At 44.2% G+C, this 21,128-nt stretch overlaps 1 protein-coding gene across 1 annotated transcript; it reads left to right on the forward strand.

The window, feature by feature from the left end:
- The first annotated feature begins 1,745 nt into the window (after positions 1-1,745).
- On the forward strand, positions 1,746-20,727 carry LOC122407519 (obg-like ATPase 1). The gene is made up of 11 exons (XM_043413797.1): positions 1,746-1,877; positions 5,824-6,005; positions 12,731-12,791; positions 14,194-14,321; positions 15,919-16,094; positions 17,635-17,712; positions 17,800-17,897; positions 18,052-18,192; positions 19,936-20,032; positions 20,176-20,298; positions 20,528-20,727. The coding sequence occupies exons 2-11, from the start codon at positions 5,825-5,827 to the stop codon at positions 20,636-20,638; spliced, it is 1,194 nt and encodes a 397-aa protein (XP_043269732.1). The 5' UTR covers positions 1,746-1,877; position 5,824; the 3' UTR covers positions 20,639-20,727.
- The last annotated feature ends 401 nt before the right edge of the window (positions 20,728-21,128 follow it).

Genomic DNA, 21,128 nt, shown 5'->3' on the forward strand with positions numbered 1-21,128 from the left:
AAATTTTCACGCGCACATCCCGAAAGCCGGAATCCAGTCGAGACAAAGTGAGTTTCTTCGAGTCCTTTGTTCGTTCTCGCGCGCGGGGCTCGTTGCGAGACACCTGTGTACCCGAGTGCGTACATATGTTTACCTGTGCGAAGAGTACTTTTTGATTTGAGCCGGGATAGTGCGTGTTTATGGTTTCCATGAACGGCGGGTCGCAATCAGTCTCGTTTGATGGGCTTCTTCTCTCGCAGATTAACCAAGAGCCGCGGAGGGGGGGCAGGGTAAGAAGGGGAAAAAAGTTGGTACTCTCGAGTTTCCCAGAATCACCATAATCCTCTTCTCCAAACAATTTACGAGGAACAAGCCCCGCTCGAAGGGCAGATTCGTTATGAGAATTGGGAAATTACTTTTTTCTCGGCTTTCTTCCTCGATTCCCCGATTTTTCCTTCGTTATGCACTTTTTTCCACGTTTCGGCTCAAACTTTCGAGTCCAAGTTCCATGAATAAATAAACGCCAGAAATTTTATCGATCGCTTCGCTTATTCATGAGATTCTTTGATTATGGCGAATACGCGTGCACGCAGTTTATCGCGGAAAACCATCGTTTTCCACTTTCCCATTGCCCCTTTATCCACAAATAAAATAATGATGATAAAACAACATCGAATTCCATGTTTTTCCTATCTTAATGTTCAGCAACACGTCGTAAATATAAACCGTGCTCGTTCTAACGTTAATGTCCCAACCGGAACTACGCAAACGTGTCAGAGAAGATAAGCTACTATGTATTTCGATATCTCACCGCCGATCGGAACATTATTTATTTCTGTTTTTCACGTGACCTCTCTTCTGATCGATCCTCGAGCTGAAAGTACTCGTATAAATATCACTTTTTTTATCGCATGATAAAAGGTTTTAAGGGCTATGAGTTTTAGGATTTTTTGTTTATTTTATATATAAATCACAATTGGTTGGATGGATTTAAATAAAAGTTTGTTCACATTTTTTACATATAGTCAGAAGTACTTGAAAAAAATTTTTTTCAATTTTTTTCGTGGTATTTTTTTGTACAATGGTGTTTTGAAATGGCACAATTTTGGCACATGACAATTATTAAAATATTGTACAAGATTTCATATCCATCCAATTTTTAATTAAAAAAAAAAAAAAAAAACAAAAAATACTCAAAATTCTAACGTTTACACTGTTCGTAGCACTTAAATTGGAATAATTAGAACATTTTTGTCACGTAAATGTGGCGAATTATCACTGAATTTTCAATCTATTCGTCTATCAAATCAAATGTTTCATTGAAAAAAAATGTTTTTGTAAATACAATAAATAATGAGCAAACCAATCTTTGAGCCCGATTGAAATTCATTGAAATCACTGAATTTATTAGCTCGACGTGATTCTGTTTATATAAAATTTGAAAAAATTCGACGATCGATAATTCCAGTGTTTTATTTGGATTTACTGGAAGCGCATTTTGGAAAGTCTTTTGAAATCAATAAAATTTTGAAATCGAAATGAAAATAAAGCTCACTTTTAAGAGAAAGTAAAAAAAATATGTGGAGATTTAAAATCGCATCCGAATCGATTCGGGGGGATTCGCGGCTGTTTTATCAACAGGATTTTCCACACCGCACACGCGCGAAAAGAGTTTGGAAAACATTGTAACTCGATGTTCCATGGTCGGAAGATCAGAGTTCTCTGTTACCGACGAAATCTCCTGGACACAAAATCGTGACGTCAGGTCTCCCACTGTGCAAAGTGTGAGTGTCGTGCGTGTGTGTCTCCCTGTGGTGCCTGTTCGCTCGACACGTTGTGCGTGAAAGTTTATTAAGTTTAAGTTTATTAAGGCCGGTGTAAGAGCTCCAAAAAAGCAGGTAATTCATAAATCGTCTAAAAAATCATAAACTCCGTCATTGAATTGCGTCCAAAGCCCCGGGGAAATGTGATTATTCGAACGAGAATTTCTGTTTGAGTATTCCGCGTGCGAAACAGCTTTAAAGGGGTTTGAAAATGATTTTTAAATCCCCAAAACGAAGACTGCAGTGTCTGAAAAACTCATAAATTTCAAGCTTCTCTTTGACGACACATTTTTCATCGATACACCAAAACGACTTGATCTAATTTAAGGTTATGTCTTCGAAAACCAGAACCTCGCACAATCCGGCTGATTTCCTCTTTTTAGTTGGCTCGAACAGCCGCTACGGGGCACGGCGACTCACCAACGGAGACTTTCCATATAGAGACATCTCGAGCCACGAGAAAAAATACTTTCTCACATTTTCGATGAATCCCCCCTTCCCTGCTTCGCGATAATTCATTGAACGGTTCCAGTACTGCGAATTGATAAGAAAATGCTTAATTTTAATCGGTATTTCACGATTTTGTTTAATTTACATTATTAACATTTTTCATTCTTTTAATGTCAAGAAATTTTGTTAAAATTCGTAATATAAAAAATGGAAAATGTCCATTGGATCGAAACCGAAAAACTTGTTTCACGTAATGGAAAAAAGGAAGACTCGACTTTTAATATCATTCCGGGTCTAATTATTTCATTTTTTTGTAACATTTTCTGCGAATAATATTTATTAAAAATTGAAAAAATTAAACAAATTTTCATTTTTACGTCGTACAAAATCTTTGCAGGTTTAATTATTTCGCAGTTGATTTTTTTGTGCTTTTCGATCTCACGTGTCGATCGTAATTTTAGGGAAAAGGGAAAGATATTTTTGACTCAGGAAATGTAGAAAGTCTAAGGATTCGTCTGGTTGAATAACTGCATCGATCACTGAAAAGCACGCTCATGCAGTGAGCACTGAAAGTTGAAATTGCGATTTTTCGTTAGATAGCTCGTAAAAAAGTAAAAGAAAAATTGCGCACCGATTGTCAGGAAACAAAACCGGGTTCAATTTTTTTGGTACTTTTCGTCTCGATGGTCTTAAGAAAGACGCGGATAAATTGGGAGGTACATTCTGAATTTTTAAAATAAATTTTACGACACTTTTTCATGGAGACACGATCGTTCGAGAAAGGCCCCCAAAATTTCGATCAGTGCAGCTTGAAAGTTTAATTTCTTGAGCAATGTATAATTGTGATAAATTATCGAAAAGTGGTAACAGAATTTCGAGCTGAAGCACCCAAAAATTATTCTCATTTCGCCAAAGCCGATTGATCATCCGCGCGTTAAAATCTACCAAAAATAAAATGTACTAAAATCTACTATAAGAAATAAAACTCCCCTCGAAATGAGAATGCGAACGATCAGTTTGAAGTCACGGTCAGACGAAGCGCGGCCGAGGAATCTGAGATTGAATATTTATGCCCCGGACAACGTAGCAGGATTTCCGATGAAATGCGGAAAGTGAAAAAAATGAAATTCGAGAGGTTATGGCGCGTGTAATGAGGCCGATAAATATAAATGTGGAAAGAAAGGCGCCAAGACGCGAAGGGTTGTTTAGTTAGAGCCTCGGGTAGCTTTCGCAGGCGTGGACGCGGTCGGTGGCCATTATTGTAATTCGCAAATTTCCTGCCGAGTTCGAGAGTCGAATGATAGAAGCTGAAGGGCCGGGGGAGAAGATGCGGAGTTTAAAAAAGATGAAAAAAGGAGGAAGATTCGCGCGGGGGGATTGACGTTAAAGCGTACAAATCGTAAGAAGATGAAAGTGAAGAAGGACGAGAGCGAGCGCGTGGAGGAAGACGGACGAGGTCGCGGATAAAGAGTTTCGCGCGGGGTGGGGGTCGAAAGGGGGAGTATAAATCGAGGTCTGTGAAGGAAAAAGCCGGTGGATTGGCGGCCTGAGGCGGGCTTGCGGATCCGTGGCGTGATGCCGGTGATTCGCGGTCGCGGTGCCCAGTAATCGGGGCCCTCTTGTCCGCCATGTTCCTCCCCCATTTTCACCATTTTTATATGCACATTCGCGTATATATTTCGTATGGAAACTCGCCGCGTCTCCGTCACAGCTAATGCATAAAAGTGTTTCGAGGATACTCCAAAAATATTCCGGGACCGCGTCCGTTGAAGGGGGTTAGCCGCGCGCTTTGGTCCTCAAAGAATGAGAAACGCGATACTGAAGCGATCGAGGGCGGGAGACTCGAAAAACCTCAGCTCACCTCCGAAGCCGCGGTGCACGATAATTTTCTTGGTAAAAGTACCTGCAATTTTCTTACTTTGTAGAAATTCAATGGATAAATATGCCGATGAATTTAAATGAGAATTTCTAAACGTTTGTCGATCGAGGCGAACCGAATCGAGAATGAGGAAAAACGAGCTTTGCCTTCGCCTACGAAACTGTCGCTTTCAAATATCAGCGTAATGGCCCAAATTCGGGAAAGCGATGGAAAGTTAGTTTTCGTTTTTCTTCGTTGTCCGCTTCGAACCTTCGTCCGTTTGTCCCTGGGCTACAAACCTCGCGGTCGTCGCCGACGTCGTCGTCGTCAATCGCGCGCGCGCGCGCGTTTTGATACAAAACGGCAATACGGAACGCGTTGTGCACCGCACGCGGCAATCTGCCGCGGTAAACACAGCAATTGGCTGATGCCGTGTAGCCGCATTAATATAATTAGTCACCGCGAGCGCACTCGAGCGCGTCTCACGGATAGCCCTTCCTTCCTTTTCTCTTTCAACGACTCTGGAGAAACGGCGATACTCACCCCCGGGCATTTCGCGTATTATACCGTCTCGCTCTCTCTCTCTCTCTCTTGCTTCCTCGCCCTTCATCCCTTTGCCGAGTTTTTTCCGAAGCCTTCGCCCTATCCGGCGTCCTCCTTGCTCGGTTTGTTTCGTACCCTCCGGTGAAGAAGCACGCGGGACTTAAGGATTATGGGTAGGAGGGCACGTGGGCGTGTCGCGTCTCGAAACCGCGATCATTTTCATTTCGAGGCAGCACGAGGATCGCGAGCACGTAGGACCGTTGCAAAAACCCAGAAGCAACGCCGACGATGCCCGATCTCCGATGATGCAAATGTCCATGCGAAATAGAATACGTTACGCAAACTTCTCGAGGGACACTGAGAGTCAGAAGGTCGTGCTCGAGCCTCTTCTCTTGAGGGAGAAGTGGCCGAGTACGCGATCTCTCGAATCTCGGAGTTGGATGTTACACGAACGGGCGTAAATGCATGTACCACTTGCGAAAGTGTTCATCGATGCTGCGAGGAACCGATATTTGTGGGAAGAGAAACCCCCTCGAGCTCTGAAAATCACGGAAACGATTTCACCGATTGGTAGAAATAATGATAAAAGTAGCCTCTCCGCGATGCTCCACTGTCCTAGACACCGCGAATGCCAACCCTCAATTTGCACTCTTACAATGTCCCGGCGACGCGAAATCCTTTTCAAATGGCACTGGCAATATGCCATCCTTCCTAACCCTTCATTTTCGTTGCTTCATTCATTCCGAAAATTCGCCAAAGGAATGCGCCCGCGCGAAAGACGATCCTGCGATCGATTTTTATTACACGGTGTGGTCAACTTTTATTGCCGTTTCTGAACGAGACACACACTCTCTCTCTCTCTCTCTCTCTCTCTCTCGCACACAGAAATTCGAACAAAATTCTGCGCCTCGGTAGCTAAATACACGTGTATTGGAGGACGCTAATGTTGAAAATTAAGCGAACCCCTCGCCGTTTCAATCGATCCTCGAAATGTGTATTTATCGGGAGTCTATTTTCGAACTAGCTTTTCATTATGTAAGAACTCGGCTTCGATATTATTTAACTTGGAAACCTTTCGAATGGCAAAGCACTTTGGAAAGGCAACGAAACGTCTCGGGCGCTCCAGCTTCGTCCCAAGCTAAGCACGAATTTTTATTTTCACTGTTGAAGGATGCCACCGAAGAAGGTTGAGGAGCCTGAAAGGAAGCCCCTCATCGGGCGGGTGGGTACGAACCTCAAAGTTGGTATCGTCGGGATCCCAAACGTCGGAAAGTCGACCTTCTTCAATGTCCTTACGAAGAGCCAAGCAGCTGCTGAGAATTTTCCGTTCTGCACCATCGATCCAAATGAAAATAAGTATTTTTAAGGATTCTAATTGAAATTTAGATGATTTTCAAATCAATTTTACCGTCAATCCCCAAGCCATGCGATTTCGAGAGTAACCGTCGTTGGGATTGCTCTCAGGATACTTTTGTTTCTGTCGCGTGTCAAAAGAGTCGCGTCACATTCGTGAAAATGCAACATCGTATTTCCACTCGGTCAGTATAATGTGCGAGAAGATACAAAATGAAAGAGAAGCTCGTAGAAAAGGGAAGGAAAAAAGCGACGATTGTTGTTCGGAAAGTGATTCTCGAAGCTCGGAGCACGAAATTTTCCAACCGAGAGGTTATGTCTGTGGAAAATCCGGGCAATACTGGCCCCCGAGCCTCTCAGCCTGGTGTCCCAGAGCGAGCGTGTACTACGCTTACACCGAAGACACAAACCCCTTCGAGAGGATCGAGAATTTCATAATTCACGAGGGAAAAAATGGTGAGAACGGAGGCAGCCGAATACACTTTGAGCCGCCGCTCGATCCCTTCACAGTCCGTGACCCCTACGAGGAGAACGCTGCGAGAGCAAAGTACCTCGAGCGGGAGCCCGTTTCGTTCGTTATTTTCGGAAAGCCCGGCTTGGCCAACCACGAGTTAGCCAAACTCATAGCTGATTGGTGGAAGTGCGTTTTGATATCTCCAGAATCTCTGATCAGTTACGAAATTGAAAATGGTACGGAGAAGGGATGCTGGATGACGGAGATGCTCCAGAGGGGCGAAACTCTGGGAGCGAACATGATAATGAATTTAATAAACAGTCGGATCAGAAGAAAGGACGTTTTGCACAGAGGGTACGTGCTCGAAGGCGTGCCATTAATTCCCGAGAACGCCGAGATCGAAATTTCCACCTGTCCCGACGACACTTGCCCCGAACACGGGGAAGAAACTTGCTGCGCCAGTGGCCCTTGCGCACCGGAGTCCGAGACAACGACCCCGTCGACCTTCGACAGCGGCAGCCTTGCTTCCCTGCCTCCAACGGTGACGCGACGAGGCGATTTCGAATTGGACACTCGCATCGACCTGCTCCATCGTACGACCGTACAGGAAAGTTTGAAATTCGTCAAAAACGTCGCTTCCGCTCACGCTCCCGTCAACCCTTTCACATTGGACAACGACGCGGAGGAATTGCACGAAAAGTGCAAAGACTACATTCCCCAACAGGTGAACATGGTTTTTCAGTCCTGGCCGGTCAAGCCAACGGTCATTATTTACGTCGCCTGTCCCGACGAGGACCTCGACGGATGTCCAGAGAACCGAGAATTCGGTCCCGTGGTCGAAGCGACCGGTGGGAGGAAGCGGGCAACCGCGGAGGGGCCGTTCGATGACGAAATCATGGAAAAAGTATTCGTCCAGCGTACGAGTGCAGTCCCCAGTTCCCAGGGCCGCTGTGAGGCCTACAACTTGTACGCTCTTCCCGCCATCGAACGCTACGTCCTCTTGCACAATCCCCAAAACGTCATCAGACTCGATGGCCGTACGACTCTGTCCCAAATGTTTGAAGTCGTGAGCGCGAGGCTCCGGAGCTTGCCACTTTCCCGGGCGATCATGCCCCAGAGAATCTCGGAACTTGACGGGGTTTTCGAGGACGAGGAGTTCGAGAATGAAGAGGCGGAAGTTCCGGAGGACAGAATGCACGAAGCGTTCGTTCGATTGGCCAAGAAATCGGCGCTTTCGTCCAAGCACCGCTGGTCCATTTCCGGCTGGAAGTTCATGTGCCCGGTCGAAACGGCGATGGGGCGGAAAGTCCAAGGAAAAGTAGAATTCGCGGTGGGTTTTATGAGCAAAATATTTTTCTTGTCGTCCCTCGAACGGATGGAAACGTTTCTGGAAAACCCTCGAGCCTTTCTCGCCTCGATGGAGCCGCGACCGATTTGCAGGGTCGCTATTTTCGGACCCACGTACTCGGGCAAATCCGAGCTCAGCGAGTCCCTAGCCAGGAAATTCCTCGCGAACGTCATCGACGTTCGCGAATTAATCAGAGAAATGCAGGACGAGCGCAGGCATGCCAACGTCACCGAGGCCATGCGCGAAGCCCTCGATCGAATCGTCGACGACTTGAAAATCCGCCTGGAAAGCGAGCGACACGAGAGAGAAATCGCCAGACAAGACGCCCTCGATTCTTGGTTCCACGGAGCACGCGACGTCATTCGACAGTTCGACGAATCCCGACGAACGGAGGACTCGTCGGGCGAGGAAAAAGATGAGCATCGCGAGCACCCGGAGCCAACGTTCTTACGGGAGAAACTGCGCGAATACGGGCTCGAAGCGTTCGAAGAAAATGACGATCTCGTCGAAACCGCAAGAAACAATGAAACGATAATTTATGAGTACGCACCGCACAATCTCCGCGACGCTGAACCACCGGTTCGCCAAGTCTCTGAACACGATCCGGAAGTCGCAGCCATCTTGGAGAACGAAGTTAAACACCTGCGGGACGATAAAATCGTGATAACTAAAAAGGAAATTGCGGAATCGTTGATCTCGAGGATCGGCATGGTCGCGGAGGGGCCGGTCGATGCTGAGTTCTCGAGGGAACCCGGATGTATCGTAGACGGCATGCATCCGGACCCTGAAATCTGGAGGCTCCTCGCCCAGGCAGGCGTTATCTTCGACGATCTTATTCTCATAAGCGAGAAACCGCCGTTCACAAACTTGTTGCGAAGTTGGAAGAGGTACTACGAGGCGATAAATGCTTCGGGGGAATCGGAGTTGAACGAGGATCCCGAGAGGAATGAGAGGACGGAGGAGGCGTACGTCGAAGGTCTCGAAGACTTCTCTAAAAAGTGGCAACTCTTCAGTTCGACACTCGAGGAAAGCGGTGCGAAGCCGTTCATTTGCGAGTTTGACGAATCGGCGAGCGTCTACGAGAGCGTCGTCAAGCACATTTCTCGCGCTTTTCGTCTCGAAGCGAGGATTATCGGCGACGAGGAACGCGACAGGGAATTGGAGGAGAGTAACGACTCGGTGACGGACGCGGAGGAAAGAAGCGAAGATTTCTCGCAAGACGAAGAGCTCGGGGAATCGAGCGGTCGAAGGACCGACGAGGATAATCGCTCGTTCGGCGACACAGGAATTTACTGCCCCGTTGCCCTCGCCCGGGCCAACGTCTTGTGGAAGGGAAAGAGCGAGTACGGCGCATCGTTTTTGGACAAAATTTATTTGTGCTCCAGTGCTCGGGCTCTGAAGGAATTCGTCGAGAAGCCGGAAGCCTTCAACGTGCCTTTCGGCAAACCGATAACGGAAGGTCCGTTCGCTCGGGTCTGCATCGTCGGGCCACCGGGAAGCGGCAAAAGCACCCTGGCCGCGATCCTCTCCGCCGAGTTCGGAGCGACTCGCCTCGATTTTTTCGACAGATTGCACGAATTCGTGGGATCGGGGAGCCTCGGCGCTCCTTCGAATTCGTCCGATCGCGCGGACGACGCCGACCCAGCGATCGTTGAAAAATATGAAAAAGAAGGCGCGGCTCTCCCCGACTGGATTCTCGACGCTTGCGTTTTCAATGCCTTCAAAAGCCCTCGCACCAATTCACCCATTATCTTCGATTCGTTTCCCAACTGCCTGGAAGACGTGGATCTCATGATCAGTAATTACGCGGTGCCAGAACTCGTCATCGAATTGGAATGCAGCTTGGAAAAAGCGCAGGAACGTTTGCTCCCGGTACTTGTTGAAAGTTTAAAGAAAAAGCAAGAAATTGCGAATAACACCGAGGACGAGGCGGAAGATGTAGGAGAAGAGTACGCTCACGGGGAAGAAGCGAGGGATCGAATATTGCGCGAAATCGAAGAGACCCACGAGAGAAAAAACGAAATGCTGGACAAAGCGAGAACACGAATGGAGGAAGAATCGATACCGTGGATAATCGTCAACGCCGACAAACGTCTCGACGCGTTGAAAAAAAGTTTACGAAAGATTGTCCGTCCTTTCATTTACAGGGAATCTCCACCGCTGGAGAAAACGCATCAATTGAACGCTTACAAGGCCGACGATTTGCTCGAGTGCGGATATTATTTATTGAGTTCTTTCGGTCGCTCCTGTCCCGTTCAGATGTTCCGTCGAAGCAATCCTTTCCATTTGTATTTACCGTTGGACGAAAGAGACCAAATTTATCCGATTGTTCATCGACATTACATTTACTTCGTCGCCGGTGAAGAAGCTTCCAGAATGTTTCAGAAAGACCCTCTGAAGTACATTTCACAAGATTCCTGCAACGTTGCCATTCCGGCAAAGCTTTCGATCGTCGGTCCACCAAAATGTGGGAAGACGACTGTAGCCCGGAGGTTCGCGGACGCTTACGGCTTCCGGGTGATAAATCGGGAAGAGGCTCTGACGCGAGTTCGCAAAAATTACAGCTGGACGAAGACTGCCACGGAGATCGAAGAATTATCGAAATCGAAGGAGAAAATAACTGCTAAATTGTTTGCTCGTGTCGTCGAATTGTACTGCTCGGATTACCGATCTTGTACTCAGGGTTACATCCTCGACGGGTTCCCATCCGATCGCGAGGAAGCCGAGGAGTTGGCGCTCCTGAATATTCGAGCAATGATCGTCATAAATCTGCGAGCGGGTCTCGACTTTTGTCTGGAGTCGTCCACGAGCGAGGAGGCGATTGCGAGGAAGAGCGTTCGACAATCGAGAGCTCAAATATCTCAACGTTTTCGCAAGTGGCGGGCAGAATCACCGAGTTTTCTCGACTGGTTGAGAAAATATACGCAAAACGTGGTCGACGTGGACGCTGCGGATAGCAAATGGGCAGTTTGGCGTGAATCTGACGCTCTCGTACGTTCCAGATTCGCCGATATAAAGCGCTACTTCCGGGAGGCTGATTACGAGAAAGTGCACAGTTTGAAGAGTCTCGCTGTGACGCCCTACGAGTTTAAAAACCGTCAGAGTACCTTCGAGGCTTATTGTCCTGCGTGCTTGCACCACGAGGAAACTTTGACGTTCTCGGGCTCGCCCCCTCATCGTTGCGGGCTCGTACAGTTTCGCCAGTACTTTTATTGGATTTGTCCCCGACACTACAACGAATTCGCGAGGAATCCATTAGCCTGTTTGCCTCCACGTGGGCCACCAGGTTTGCCCAAGATCCGTCCACAAGTGTTGGACTGCGAAATCGACATTGAGCACCCCTGCTGGGCCAGGAGGCTCGTCGCCGAGGGCGTTTGCATCGTTACTTATGTCGATTCGCTTCCTCAGTACGTGCTCGTACCAGGAAAACGAAATGTCGCTGTCCTCTACGAGGATCGTTTGTTTCTCTTCTGCTCGGACGAGTGCAGAGAAAGATTCATCTCCCGTGCTCCGATGTACAGTAAGGTCGTCATCCGAGTCTCCGAAATCAAAGAAATAATGGCGAGAAATTTAGTCACGAATTTATCGAATCTCGAGTACCTCGATAAGAGCCTGGCCGAAGACGTCGTCAAATCCGTGACTGAAACTGCTGCTAAACGACCAAAGCACCCCGGAATGTCAGCAGCGGTCTCGGCCGCCGTGCACATCGGAGTTTATCTCAAAACTCACAATGTCCGATGCGAGCTCGACGAGATCGAAGTTTATAAAGAAGTTGCCGAACGAATGGATGCTCGTTCGCAGATCATTCGAATCGCTACTGAAAACATGAAGAAAAATCTTCATCCTTACGATGAACCAGCGATTTGAGGTTCATGGACCCAGAGTCGTTTCCTTCGTTTCTCACATTCATTGGCTTTGTCCCACATTTAACAATAAGAATTCACTTCCAATGGATCTTTCGTACTCATCTGAACGACGTGAAGACCAAAAAATTCAAAATACTCAAACAAACGATCATTTTGTTGAGATTTATAGCCAATTTCACTCAATCCAAGAAGTTTTTAGTCCAAACCTTCCTAGAAATGGATTAACGATGTTTCAAAATTTCATGGCAATTTTTAGAGCACTTTGTTCATTATTTCGAAATTCTAACGCCCAAAAAACATCTTTCGCGTGTACAGCTTTCTAGGGGTTTATTCACTATGAAAACGTCTTTGCGCGTTTAAACAAATTATAATTATGTTTTTCTGACCTACTTTTCTGACGAATTTTGAAAAATCTTCATTTTCTGTCAAATATTGTTTCAAACATTTTATTTTAGCAATTTTACTGGGGAAGAAAAAACGAAGCGCCCACACTTCGAAAGTACAAACACCGAGAACACGATTAATGCACTTTATCATTGGAAAATAATACGATGAGGCTTCCGAATCGTGGATTTAAAAAAAACGGACCCCAAAAATTGCTACTTTTTGCTTCATCTTGCACAAGCCTAATAAAAAAAAAAAAGGATTTTAGCCAAATTTCATTGGGACCATTGAAAAGAGCGACTTCAAAAATAGTCGACGAGGTAGCTTACGAATTTTTCCAACGACGCTTTCGCACAGTGTGAATAATCCCCTAGAAAAGAGTACATGCGAAAGGTGGTGTCTTTTGAGCGTTAAGACGTCAGTTTTTATAGAAAATCCATTTGAGATCACTGTTTTTTAAAATTCTTTAATAATTTCTAAAAAAAATGCACAATTTTTCCTTCATCAATGACAGAATATTTTATTCATCTAATTCTATACAGAAACGTTAACTTCAAAATTGGAGAACTTGAATGAGAATCGACTGGTGACTCATTACGAAGTTTCACGCTGCCACTCTTTCATAAACAGACGATTGTGACCTATTTTTGGTTCCTTTTTTGTTCGAAGCACGTCGAGTACCAGTGCCAGACGCAAGATTTGACTACCTGTGCGAATACTTCAAGCCGGCCAGGTAAGCACTCACTCGTTCGTAAATAATTCCGTCTTCGAGGCCTCTTTTTTCCTCCTTCAGAGTAGCTCGGAAGTATATGTATATGCTGTGAAATTTCTATGCGCTGAGAATATATTATGGCATTATCGTAGGCGACTCTCTTTCTCGTTTTCTTTTCACTGTCTCCTCGCATTCGCGAAAATCCCCTTCATCCCGGTACCTCTGGAGGGAAACGATTTGGAATAACTACGAGAGCCATTTCCATACGTCTTTGGCCTTTATTCTTGAAAAGGGCGGTCGTCGTGGCACGTTTCGCTGTACTACGTGATCTGCAATGCAGATTCGTTTCTACGTATATTACGTAATGTGTATTATAAACCGTACTGACGTACTGCTGAGAAGAGAGCTTCCAGAGCATCAACGCAAGTGCTTTGGTTTTGATAACGAAAAATCTTAGATTCCGTCCGGAAACCCCTTCATTTTTTTCGATGACGGATCATTAGCAAAGTTGCACGATATATTACGAACAGTAAATCAGCCTGAGGGAAATTCAAGTTTTCGTCTTTGATTGAATCGTAGTAAAAATGATTCTTTGTTTCCACAATCTCCCGAGTAACGAACTAATTTTAGTTACGATTTCTGAGCTTTTGGGGATTCTGTACAAAAAATTTGGAGGATTTGAAAACAAAAGTATTTCGTTGGATCGCAGCGTAGCAAATATCAACTCGATCGTTCATTAAACAGCTTTTCTCTTAACTGATTCGCTCGATGAGAAGCCAGAGTCGGAATGAGTTTCGTCACCGTTTCAAAGGGATCGAATTCATTTTCGCAGACTGAAAGTTCGAGGCTCTTTTTTGAGCCTCATAGTCGGTTTATCTCGCGATAGCAATGCTCACTCGTTGCATGCGATGGAGCAGCCACGTGTCATGGAGGATCCACTGGTCCGTAATAAAAGCCAGTTAATCTGCTCCCCGCCTCTCTCGCCCTCGACCTTTCGTTCACTACAACGTCGCCACTTTCACCGACGCCTCTCTTCAAAGACTAATTGTTTAATGAGGCCGGCATTAGCATTTAAATGCATTGTCACAGGAGGGGGAGCTTCCTCTCTCCCTTTGGCATTCTATAGCAACGCTGCGCCATCCGCAAATGCTCTTCCATTGGCTCATGCATCGTATAGCACACGACACTATTTCGGCCCTTTGATCCAAACTCCAGAGCTCCAAATCGCTCGGAATAACTCGCCTCGCTAAAGCAGCTTTACACTAATTTTCGAAGAATTCTTTCGAGCTTTTTCGATTACGTTGAAAATCCATAAATTAGCCTGTTTATCGATCTTCCGGAATAATGAACGAGAGTTTAGAAGAAATCTGATTCGTTCCTGGCTCGACGACTCTCCGACAGTTCATATTTTTTATAATTGCAGCAAAGTACCAGCGTTTCTCAACGTAGTCGATATCGCCGGCCTTGTGAAGGGAGCTGCCGAAGGTCAGGGGCTAGGAAACGCTTTTCTGTCGCACATCAGCGCGTGTGACGCCATTTTCCATCTTTGCAGTAAGTCGGACTGACGAAAAGACGAAAAAATAATATTTTTTTATGGAAATACGATTGACGGGGGAATCGATCTTGAATTATATGGGATTTGGGTTGCAGCCGTCGTTGGCATAGAATGAGCGAAAACAAGCGAGAATTTTATGTGAAATTAATTTTCCTTCGCACCTCGAACGCTGTAGTTTTTTTCGCATACAACTCCGCATAACGATCCCGCGGGACGTGTTAGCTTTTTTTCTCGCTAAAGCCATCGAAAGCGTAATTGGAAAACTCGCGAGGGCGACTAAAGTGTCAATGCACGCGTTTTTTTTCCTCGTTATAGTCGTTATTTCACAAAGTGCAGGAACCATCTGTTCACGTAATAAACAAATACACGGGGTGTCCCAGATCGGATGTTCGACGTTACAAACTTCATTTCTCTCCCACATTTCTCGTCGGGAAAACCCTTACAATTTCTCGATCAGATTCCTATCGGAATCTCCAAAAGATTCTTCTGCTCGCTACACTCGAAAAAAAAACGTTCTTTTTCAAACGTTTCTCGGGGCCAGACTGATCGAGATAGAAAAATAGCGTGAGGAACTTTTTCGTAGAAAATTCTCAGCTCTACAAATTTAGTCCTATACATTTTGTCTCTATCTCCGACGGTTTCAAAAGTAGAGCCCATAGAAGTGATCAGTCTCGCCAATTCCGTCGATTTTTTACAGTACCAAACAGTTTTCGAGCCTCCCCCAGGCCCAAACGACTGAAGCTGGAAAAATTCGACCGAATACATTTTTTTGGGAAATTTCAAGCTCTGCAAGATCAGTCCCCTACATTTTTGCTCTATCTCCAACCCTTTTGACAGAAACTACGAAAAGAGTAGTGACTAACTTTCTGACTTGAATCTCATTAAAGAAACGGAGAAATTCGATTCTGGGCCACCCTTTACATACGCACGGTAACGTATCGGTAACGATACTACTTTCGGAATTGAAAAAATAATATAAAAATACCTGGTAACGCACCTATATTTTACGTACAGGGCCGAAGGCCGTGTATACGCCAAGCAAATGAATTAGACGTAGTTACCACTTCGCGTGTCACCTGCAATTTGCAATTTAATACACAGCGGAAGAGAGCAAAAAAACATACTCACATCACACCACATTGTGGGAGAAAAAATTCTCGAGCATTTACGAGCGCAAAAATGTAGTGGAATCGGGAAGCAAGATCGCGCCATTCTGCAAACGTTGTTTCGATCGTTACAATTGATCTCGACGCATTAGCAATTGTTTTTTCCTCCGTTTAAATTTTCCCTTTTTTCTGCAAACTTCGTGCATCGACGAACGATAATATTTTATTATTCCTTTGTCCGAATGATATTCTCGCGTGTTATTTTCCTGCATATTTCCCCTATCGATGTTGCACATCGAAAATCGTGCAAGCTTAACAAGAAATGCGCGAAAACAAATCTTCGAGCTCCCCGATACGAAAGTATGTCAGAGTTCGTCAGATTCTGAAGGTGTTTCACGAATTGTAGAGAAGATAAACAAACGTCCTCGTTAATCTCAAGGATGGCCGCTATCGTAACTGCAATTTAAAACTTTTTGCACTAATTCAGGAGCTTTCGAAGACGACGACGTGACGCACATCGAGGGCGAAGTGAATCCGGTGCGTGATCTCGAGATCATCAGCGAAGAGCTGCGTCTCAAAGACATCGAATTTCTCTCCGTTCATCTCGAGAAACTGGAGAAACTCGTTGTCAGAGGCAACGACAAAAAACTCAAACCCGAATACGTGAGTATTGAAGAAACTCGGAAAAAACCGATCAAAATTCTCAGATTTATCTTGATTTTTCGGCACGATCTTTCGGCCATTTGCCCGCGCAATCATTCCCAAAATCTCCCCAATAAAAGTCCCGTTCGGAGCCAAACGCCGTGAAATGCTCGTCATATCCACGTGACGAAGTGATTTCCATCGGTTCGTATTTTGCACCGGAACAATGTTCGACGTAACTCCGCCTAAGACAACTTCGGCGCAGCACACGCGTTGGCGTATAACCCTCGTCTTACGATATCACGATTCTCCTTCGCTCATGAGCCCTTCTCTGTCTCTTTCCTCTGCTATTCTTCCTCCCCGGGCCCCTGATTCTGTATCAAACGATCTCTCCGTGATCATAACGTATTTGCATTGAGTCGCGCTCGAGAAAAAGGCTCAGCGGAACATCACGATCGATTTTATTGGCGGGAGTTGAAAGGCTCGCGGTTCTTACGCCCACGCATCCCTTTACAAATCATATACCTCGCGCGTGATCGCGCGGGCGCCCTCTCCATTGACGACAAGACTTTCGACGTGTATAAATAAAGATTATTTATATCTCGACAGGAAAGCTTTTGTATTTAATTTAACGGTGTTAGTGATCGTGTTAGCGCGGGATCACCCACGCTGTGTGTATTATCGCGTGATATTTTCAGGATCAACGAGCCATCGATTCATCGACGACGACGTGATAATGACAGTCCTAAGCTCCGACTCGTACGAAACACAAAGATATAAAAAAGGGAGTCAAGCCCGCTGAGCTTCTCGATAGAAATCTACCGGCTTTTTTGCTTCCCTCTCTTTCGCAACTGCCAAGAAGAAACACGATGGGAAGATCGAATAGCGTGTGTTTAAATGAGATTTATGGATAGGCCGCGCGATATTGTAGTACGGAAATGAAATAAGAGGAAAAAGGCCTCGGATTACAATGGAAAATGCGAATGAGTATATCGCCGAGAGAATTAAACTCGTAGGATAATCGTTTTCATCAAAGCTCAACGAACCTTTTCGAAAGTACCAAGTTTCCCTGCACTTTAGCCTCTGCGTTTAACGCCCGGCGTCGGCTCAAGCTCCCAACCTCGTTTTCTCCATTCAAACCTTCCCGAGTAATCGTTTCTTGTCACGAAAACAAAAATAGAAAGATAATACAATCGGAAATTGTGCACGCACGTGAGCTTCGATTTTGTGTGCTTTTTTTCACCGCTCGCAGTTGGAGAAATGAGAAAGATTTTTAAATGGATTCGCCTGTGCTACGAAACCCGCGGAATTACCACTCGAGATTAAGAGCTCCGGAGGCCACGAGGCCAAAACGGGCGTGGACACAAACTTCTTGGAAGAAATCAATCCCAACTTTGCAAGCTCTTCCATACCAAAACAATTTTCTTATAAACGCTCGTGCAATTTTTCCTCTTTGCAATTTACTCAGAATTCTCAGATCCGAACTCCCCTCACCGCACTCCCTTTTTCATCGGGATTTATTTCGAACCGATTGATCACTACTTTGCTTATTTTCTCTCAGGACGCCCTTCTCAAAGTCAAGACCATCCTGCACGAGGAAAAAAAACACATCAGGTTCGCGGATTGGAGCGTCAACGAGGTAAGCTATCGGGAACCCCCTTAAGGAGCGATTCAACAGTTTTTTCGCTGATTTTTTCATCCAGTATTTTTCCTTCCAATACCGTAGATCGACGTGCTCAACAAATATTTGTTCCTGACTTCAAAACCCGCTATTTACTTGGTCAATCTCTCGGAGAAAGATTACATTCGGAAGAAAAACAAATGGCAAGTTTTTGGTATTCCTACAATAAATAAAACTCCGTTGAGTTTATTTCAAGTCCACGTGACCACCTTAAGAATTTCGAAAAACACTTCAATTCACATTGAAATTGTCATACAAACTCCCCAAAGTAATTTTTTTCGTTGTCATCTTGCACAGGCTGATCAAAATCAAAGAGTGGGTCGACAAGAATGACCCTGGCGCGAGTCTCATTCCCTTCAGTGGTGCATTCGAGAACAAGGTTATCGATATGGAGCCACCTGAGGCAGCGAGGTATTTCGAAGAGCACAAAGTTGCCAGGTGAGAAATACTCTGCACTAGTTTCATGGGGAACCTAATTTTTTAATGCAAAACGAAATTAAATCCTGAACGAGAAGAAATCGCTGGAAATATTTTTTCATACTTTTATTCTCAGTTCCATATCGAGTCTAACTTCAAGAAGGGCAAAATGGCAGTGAAATTTAAAGTGAAAACAAAATAATGTTGGATAGAAAACTTCCGACCTAGAAAATTGTAAAACTCGATCTTTTCGTCCTCTGCATTTAGTTTTTTTTCTTTCCATTTATGAGAACGAAGCGGAGCTTGAAATATGCAAAAAATTTCGGCCCACTCAAATTCTCTTGTTTTTACGGTTCAATGCCGTAAATTTGTAACTCATTTCCTTCCGAATCTCGTGGTTCCCACACGAAGATTTTATTTCTTCTATTTCTTCTTTGTTTCCTCACCATCCCTTCGTACATACCGGCTAAGAATAATGGAAGGGTTCTCGTGCCGGGCCGTCTAGACTCCGATACACGTCGGTCTCTCTCGCTCTCTTTCTCCCTTACCCTTTCGACGCTGTTTATAAAAACACCGAAAAATTTCCCGCTCGAGCATTATATTTTTACGAACGGTTATTCAAATTCACGCGCAAAATTGCACAGAAAACAGGGCTGCCCTGGTCCAAGCATTATAATAAACCCTCGCATACTGCACGACAACGAAAGGCTTCACTTGGCCAGTGGGTCATTCGTAGCCAAAGGCTTTTCTCCATTTTTTTGCATTTTTACCATTTTTAACTCCCCCAAAAAGTTGTCGTAATTTTTATGCGAAATGTGGAGAAATTTTTTTTTTAAATAAATCAAAAAATTTACTTTGTTCCCAACAAGACATAATATTCGAATGAAAAATCGATGTTTTTTCGAAGAAGGATATCCCACGAATGATGCTTCAGCTTCAAATGAAAAATTCAGCAAAAAAGTCGTCGTTTTTCTACGCATCTACGTAAATCGTTTTCGCCCTCGTTTCTTTCTTTCCCTTCGCCGAGCAAAATCTGTGACGCATAACTTCAAAGCAAAAAAACTACAAAGAAACCCAATAATCAGAGCGGGACTGCCATGATTTTATTTTGAGACCGCAAGATGAGCGGTCCACTACTAAAAGTAGGTAGACAACTCGAAATGATAAAATTGCAGTATTAAGTCGTTTCAGCTTTATGTGTATTCCCTGAATTGGCCAAATTCAGTCGGAGAGATTCTCCTCCGCGGAGGAGAGACCCACGGATCGCGATCGTCCTGGCCAAAGTATATAACCTGTCATTAGAGTTGATGCTCTTTTTCGTTCAGGACAATCATATTTTCGGCACCGGGGGTCCCCAGATACGCTCCACTTTTTCAACCATTTCGCAAATCTCAGTTTTTTTCAATCTCTCCTTCATTTAATATCCTTTAACGTCTGTGAATTTTATTTTTTCTTATTTGCTATTTTCACTATTTGAGAGGATCATTGTTGAAGAATATGCAAGAGAATTCCACAATTTATCAATAATTTGCTCGATTCAAACAATCGATTTTCACAGAATTAAAATTTCAGTAATTTCCAGATTTTTTTGCACTCTTGCAATTCAAATATTTTGATTAACAATCATACGCAATTTCGTCGAAATTTATGCTTGTTGAAATAAACAAAAAGCTTCGAACCATCTACCAAATTGACTGTAATTTCGTTATGAAATGCAGTTTCCATTCTTAATCAAAATGTTTTTTTTTTTTTCGATTTTTTCAGTGCTCTGGATAGAATCATCGTTCAGGGTTACAAGTCTCTTCAATTGCAGTACTTTTTCACTGCTGGAGCTGACGAAGTTAAAGCATGGACGATTCAGGTATTTTTCAATCACAAAAAAAAACGAAAATAATTGTAATCTAAAAGGTGACAAAAAATTCGATGGGTTTATGAACTGATTTCCAACTTTTTCTCTTTCAAACTATTGGGATAAACTAATTGATCCTCTTGATTGTTCATCAGAAAGGGACGAAAGCACCACAAGCTGCAGGTAGAATTCACACGGACTTTGAAAAAGGTTTTATCATGGCAGAAGTCATGAAATTCGAGGACTTCAAAAACGAAGGCTCCGAAGCTGGTGTCAAGGTAACAAAAAACTATCCAATTTTTCTCGAAATATTATTCCCCACTTTCACAACGAATTTTTCTCGTTTCCCATTGAGAGTAAATTCGTTATAGGGTTTCTCGTAACAAATTTATTCAAATGACAATTTATTACAAAAAATTCAGGCAGCTCAATTCTGCTTTTCCTTCACCTGACTGGATTTGAGAATTTTTCGCAATATCTAAATAACAATAATTTGAAATCCCACAGGCGGCTGGAAAGTACAGACAACAGGGTCGTAACTACGTAGTCGAGGACGGTGACATAATATTTTTCAAATTCAACGCTGGTGCTGGACTGAAAGACGCGAAGAAAAAGTGATGGCACGCCTCGTTGGTACTGCTGCTGGTTTACATGTACATCAATATGATTTTATTTTCATGTTGCATAAAACAACGGATTTACTAATAGCTTGTGACTGCAGTTTTTGAAGTTTTTTTTCTTCGGTTTTTTTTACACGACGTGTGCGACGATTTTTTTTCAACGTCAAATTGAAAAACATACTCATCGAATCTCAGCAATGAACACAATTTCGAATACACATTTTGACATCGAGAGAACAGGAAATGCAATTAATATGATCGATCATTGTTTTGGGTAACCAATTCATTCAAATATCTCCTGAGAGAAATTGAGTGTTTTGCAGCCTCGAAAACCAGTCACAGCGCCAGCTCGTAGCAATTTCTCGAATGATATGGCAGCGGCGAATATTACGATCGATGCTCGGTATTTTTTTCGTTTCGTGTATCGTGAGTCGATAAAACAGAATTTTTGAATTCATAATTGACGTATCAGACATTCGATGGAATCA

This window comes from Venturia canescens, chromosome 3, assembly GCF_019457755.1.
Source record: "Venturia canescens isolate UGA chromosome 3, ASM1945775v1, whole genome shotgun sequence".
Lineage (NCBI taxonomy): Eukaryota > Metazoa > Arthropoda > Insecta > Hymenoptera > Ichneumonidae > Venturia > Venturia canescens.